The sequence below is a fragment of the Protopterus annectens genome, chromosome 1.part0 (genome assembly GCF_019279795.1).
Source record: "Protopterus annectens isolate FY-2018-M chromosome 1.part0, PAN1.0, whole genome shotgun sequence".
Taxonomy (NCBI): Eukaryota; Metazoa; Chordata; order Ceratodontiformes; family Protopteridae; genus Protopterus; species Protopterus annectens.
The window spans coordinates 1342109287-1342115849 of NC_056725.1; the positions used below are offsets into that span (position 1 = coordinate 1342109287).

The following is a 6563-nucleotide window of genomic DNA, read 5'->3' on the forward strand; positions in this document are numbered from 1 at the left end:
GGGAGTGGTAAGTAAAAGACTAGCTCTGTGTTTTTAACTGATACTACAACAGAAACTGCTGCTAAAGACAGAATTACTAGGGTACACAAAACACTAAATAAGAATAAACCAGAAGAGGTCAGAAAAGATTGGGAGGAGAGAACAGAAACGCAATATAAAAAGATACATTGAGAGAGAACAGAAATGCAATATAAAAAGAAACATTGAGAGGACATCCGTATGACTTTCACATATGCAAAGTCAAAAAGGTTTAGAACTTTTGTACTGTTGTCTTGGACATGTACTTTTTATACCCCAAGCAGACTTAAGAGAAGTTTCCTCAAGTAGACAGCAACTGCTGAAGTTGCAATGCGAAACAGTTACGTGGGAATGGAAGATGTTTGCCGATTTAAAAATTCCATACAGTACTTTATCAGAAAGGATGTGAAAGCAAATTATTGTAGCTAAGGAATTTATTCTTTTGAGCGGGGAAACAAGATCAAAATTACCTAAACACAGAAAGGTCTTGCTTAGTTCAATGCTAATGGCTGCCAAAAAAGCAACTACTAGAAAATGGAAATCAAAATTAAGCTAACTGTAACTGAAGTACTGAACATTGCAAAGGAGATAAAACAGGAGTGTGAGCTTTAGAAAAGGGAAAGAGCAAATTACACAGAAATAAAAGGAGTTTGTGGGAACAATGCATGCACAATAATGTTCAGGAGAACGACAGAAATTTAAGAGATGGGCAGGACTTGAGTAATTTACCCAATGCTGAATTAAACAATAACGGTTAAAGAAAACATTTATAAATGCATTAAGATAATAAAAAATACTTGCAATGTTTTTTCTGTAATCATGTGTGTACCTATGCCATTGCTGAAAATGTGTGAAAATAATAGGGAGGTCTTAAAAATACTGATTAAGTCTGTTATGGCTATGTGGAGAGGTTTAAGCTGCAGGCGGGTTCAGAGAGGACCTCATGAGAGTGCTTAGATAAGGAAAAGCTTGCCAAAAGGGAAGCAATATGGAAGGTCTTGTAGCCCTTGTCCACTTCAGAAAAAGGGCCTCAGCATCTTCAGAATTCACTTCCCACAAGAGACAATGGAAAAAGGAAATAGTTCCAAAAGGTTAGGTCTGGAAAATGGATGCCTTCACATGTGGCCTTGCTCTAGCATTAAACTGTTTCCCAATAATGTGCTCCTACACCATTAGAACAGATACTAACACATTTGCTCTTATAATTCTCCTAGGCATTCTTGTAGACAAATGTGGCACAGAGTCTCACGAAAGCTTCTTCAAATATGGCCAGAAAGATGTATTCTCCAGCTTAGAGGAAGGGTAGAACAATAAGCCCAAGTCCAAACACCATGTATTTATATCACGGGACTCAAGGGGTGCTCTATGCAAGCTGGCTAGCTGTGGTGGTATTCAAGACATGAAAGTGTGGGACGACCACTTCTAAGTAATTGGGACTCATCCACAAAGCTAGGTACTTGGGACTCATCCCCACAGTTGTCTATTGGGAGTCGCCTCACCAGCCACCCCTTACTATCAGACAATAAATAAAGGTTTCATTACTTGCTAGCCGAGACACAGCAAGTAGTAAGTAAAGTAACCAAGAACTGTCACTAGCACTACAAGAATCTTACTGTACTGGTCAGATGCTGTTGTAGACGAGGGTAAGCTTTTTGGTTATGCAACTCTAGGAATGAGAATTGAAGCTTAGACAGCAATCTGCCACTAATAAACTCAACTAAATTATAAAGTCCCTAACTGTTAATCATAACATTCGATGATTGTACAAAAAGAGGAGACTATTTAATACATACAAAATTATTCATCACAGTACAATAAAAGGAGACTGAATACGATTAGCAAGGTTTTGAAATTAAATATCAACAATTACATGCCACAACACAAAAATAAATTAGGTTATTATAATGCTAAGAAAAAACTTAACAGAAATATTGAATACTATCTGTACAATGAAGGTCAAAAACTCACTGATTCACAAGTATAAGCATAATGCTAATGAATTTTATTTTATCTCTTTTTAGAGGAGTTGTTGCTATTTATAAAGATATTACATCGCTGACAGCACTTTTCCTTTCATTAGTAAGGACAGTACAAGAATGGCACCATCTAGTATAGAAATTAACAACTATGAGACTGGATAAGATTCCATCAATTATAAGACAACATAAGAGTAACTACACATAAATCTAAAACCTGTTTTCAGTATGTTACTTTACACTTGAACAATCTCGAATTCTTGAAAAAGCTCCCTTTTTACCCTAATCTACTGAAAAGGTAACTAAGGTTGACAATCAGAAAAGTCTAACCTAAATGTTTGGTAAATGCTTTGGGAATAAAAGCAATCAACCAAAGTAACAATCTATTAACTTTACTCCAACATGGATTTAGTAAAGAAAAAATCAACTTTAACCAATGTGATTGAATTTTACGAATGCATTTCTATAGCTTTACAAGAAAGTCTGACACAGAATAATTGATTTAGATATGGCTAAAGCCTTTGATTCACTATCTCCTGTGGTTACTGACAGAACTCTGGTGATTGCAAACACTAACATATATACAACACAGTGGATCATGCCACGGCTGCATGGAAGACTAGTCAGCTGTCCACGGCACTTGCTCTTATTATTTACTAATCAAAGCTGATGTCTCTAAGGAGCCAGTTCTGAACAACATATTATTCAACACTGTGTGTACTACTATACAATATAAAAACCACTACATCTGTACTACATTTTCCTTTAGGAAACATGTTGTTGCATTCTGAAGCAGAGTTTTGAAATAGCCACGAAAATTACAGAACCAACTGATATTGCCAACATCCTGGCGGGTAGGTTCAGTGCTAACTTTACCCCCCTCCCCTCACCCCCTAAAGGGCCCATATCTATACAGGAAGAATGCAGAGCCCCTGTAAATCACAACTACGCAGGTAAAAGCTGCACTCTCTAAAGCCAAAATCACAGCATCCATGGGACCGGACAACATCCCAGGCTGCATTTTACACGAACTGGCTCCCCACCTAAGCACCATGTTCAATCATAGCCTTACATCAGGCTTTGTGCCCACTAAATGGCGTACAGCAACAGTTATCCCATTCCACAAAGGGGGAGCCACCACTGATCCCGGGAACTATTGACCTATTAGCCTGACGAGCTTGGTCTGCAAGGCCATGGAATGTATCATCATGGAACTCGTAAACAAAGACATTGGTAACCTCCAAACTCTGGATCCCACCCAGTTTGGGTTTGTGAAAGGCAGATCATGCCTCCTAAACCTGATCAACTTCTTTGAGGCAGTCACCAAAGCCGTAGATGTGGGTACGGTGGTTCACACAGCCCATCTTGACCTCGCCAAGGCTTTCGACACCATCCCCCATTCTGGAATTATAGTTAAACTCACTAAACTTGGTATAAATCCCTACGTCACAAGATGGGTTGCCAACTGGCTCACTGACAGAACCCACATTGTAAAAGTTGCACACTCCAAATCTGACCTCAAACCAGTGACAAGTGGAGTACCACAGGGTTCAGTCCTGGGACCTCTCCTGTTTGGTATCTACTTTTCTGAAGTACAGGCTAACACAGAAGTTCTCTGGCTAACGAAGTTCGCAGATGTCTGCAAACTAAGAGCCATAGTCAAGTCCCCAAATGATGTGGAAATCCTACAGAAGGGCCTCGCTGAGACAGATGCCTGGTGTCAGAGCCATGGCCTCAAGCTCAATGCCAAAAAGTGCATGGTCATCCCCTTTGGCAAAAACTCTGTACCCATGAACTACTACATAGCAGTCTACTTAACACCGAATGTGTGATAAGAGACCTTGGGACCCAGGTGGACAGAAGTCTGTCCTTTGATAGTCACATCGCCACAGTAGTCAGGAAGTCCTTCTACGTGGCACACTTCATCATAAAAGGGTTCTCATCCAGGAAAAAAAGAGGTCATTGTTCCCCACTACTCGACACTCAGTAGACCCATTATAGAGTACAATGCCCCTTTTGGAATGTACCTCACAAGACATCTGCAGCAGCTGGAAAGGCCACAGAAGTACCTCACAAAGAGGATTACTGGACTCAAACAGATGCCCTACACTAACCGTCTCAAAAAACTCCAGCTTTACTCCGTAGCATATCGCCTACTCAGAGGTGATCTCTGCCCAACATATAAAGCTATGTCAAACCCAGAGCTGGTGGACATGCTACACCTAGAGAAACCCCAATCCCTCTGAGCTACACGCTCTAGGGACCTAAACCTTGTCACCACAATAAATAGGGCATGCTGGAAGGACAGATTCCTGTCCCAGAGACTTCCCATACTCTGGAACAGGCTACTCATCTATGTCAAGCAAAGTTATTCATTAGCACTCCAAGAAAAATCTTGAAGAGTGGATGGGAAATAGGAAATACACCCCAGGGATCACTAAAGTGTCTCTGCTCGACAGTGGCACAGGAAAATAACTTTCTTGGGTGGCGTAAGCCAAAGAACCTTGTTGGCTAGGCTTACGTAGGCCCTCAGGCCGATAGCCTAGTACCTACCTATGAACCTAGTTGTCATGTTAAAAAAATGGCGTTACCTGGAATAGTGGTTGCCTAACAGAACTATACAAAATGTAGGTAACACCCATTCTTGTAATCAATAATTCTTTCTGTATTTACACTAAGGATCAGCTAAGAAGTTTAGTAAGTGTGCAAAGACGACTTACTAAAAATTATTTAGCTCTATTATGACTTACATGGATTGTCGCCTCACAGTAAGACGCTGTCCGGTTCGATTCTCAGCTAGAGCGTCTTCTGCGTGGAGACATGCGTGAATGGGTGTACCTTCGTTGAAGGCTGCGCGTCAGGGCTGGTAACTCGGCACATAAAAATCAACTGCCAATCATTAGCGGACCGGAGTTCCGCTGTGGCGACCCCTAACTGGGAAAAGCCGAAAGACACAACAACAACATGACTTGCATGGATCATTGTAAACAGTTAAAATTATATACCATCCACTACCTAGATATCCAAGGTAAACAGATATTTGTATACAAGGTGATTCATGATCCATTACAAGCAACTTTACATATTGACTTATACCATGGTACGGCATCTCTTGGAAGCAGTAACTTAACTCATTCACTCCAACAGAGCTCAGGAAGTTTGCGCTGTAACTTCCAATGGGCGGACAGAATCAAATTATGTCCTCATATTTCGAACAAATGTTCATATCTCTGGAATCATAGGGAATATCAAAGAAGTATAAATGGCAAACTGTTCAGCACAAACTATTTTTATTGTGGTAGCTTTCTTTAGATTCTAGGTCTTAATCCAAATGTTATAAGTCACAGTAAACACGGTAACAATTACATTTGTAATATTTTGTAAACTTCTTGCAGTATCTCAGCAACTACTCAAGTTACACACATACTATCACAGCAGCATTTTATTCATCTAACTGAGAGCTTTCATACAAGGGTAAGGAGTTCTGCATGTATTACCTGGTACTGAGATATTTAGAAAAAATGTGAAAATTATATCTATATAAATTAATATCATAAAACCAACAGTTAATATCTATTTACATGCACTAGACACAGGTCAAATATTAATGCAGTTGAGTTTGCTATTGTGTAAGCTTTGAGATGAAATATTTTAAAACCTTGTACATAGCATGGTTTTAGAATTACTGATGCAAATATGAACAAGCAATGTTTGATGCCTACAGATGGCAGTAGGAGTTAACTGCAGATGCACTTGAAGGCATCACTCAGACGTAATAGTTAAACATGATGCCAGTTAGACTACATTTAGGCATCCCTTTATAGTTATACGGATACCTCTGTAATGGAACAAATTTCCATTGTGCGTTAGATTCTCAAGCAATATGTATAACTTCAAACATAGTCTTGACTTGTTAGCTGATAAAACAGTATATGAGCCACACTTGGTGGAATCAGTGTTCCTTGATTGTCAATTGACCTGAATACTGCCTTTCAACTTATGAGTTTATATCTTGCATGTTTTAATGACTAAGTAAAGTACAGAATACTCACCAAATCTCTATGGAGTACCCAGTTGGCATGCAAGTAATGAATTCCATCAAGGATCTGGTAAAGTAGGGATTTCACCATAGATCTTGGAAGCTGCATGGGTTTCTTATTTGCTTTTGATGCACGGTGGAACTTGATGATATGCTGTAAATCAAAAATCATTTCAATTACATACTTTATCAGAGAAATGACAAAGGCTTCAAGTTTCCAAGAATACACATTAAATGCTAGACCAAATACTCCTGATCTAAATTTCATAACATGAAAGGCTACACTGAATGTTAGCTGAAGTACTAGTGGTTTCTGCATTCCATTACCATTTAAATAAATTAATACAGAACTTACGATGAATCTGTGCGTTTTTTTTAATCTATCGGGGTTGAAATTTTCTTCTCCTTTCATGATGGCAGGAGTCATAACAGAACGCAAACAGCAAGACTGCCTATACTCTCACTTTTTTGCTCTTCATACTCTTAGAACCAGTAGAGATCTGCTGATGCAGGCAAAAACTAAAACATCT

General features: G+C 39.3%; 1 protein-coding gene across 3 annotated transcripts in view; it reads right to left on the bottom strand.

Annotated features, from left to right (window-relative positions):
• CDK19 (cyclin dependent kinase 19) overlaps window positions 1-6563 on the bottom strand; it is a 1741514-nt gene that overhangs the window by 1221492 nt on the left and 513459 nt on the right. For all 3 annotated transcript variants that reach the window (XM_044066618.1, XM_044066628.1, XM_044066639.1), the window contains exon 4: window positions 6047-6187. In XM_044066618.1, the coding sequence (XP_043922553.1) occupies window positions 6047-6187 (141 nt within the window). The remainder of the gene's footprint in view (window positions 1-6046; window positions 6188-6563) is intronic.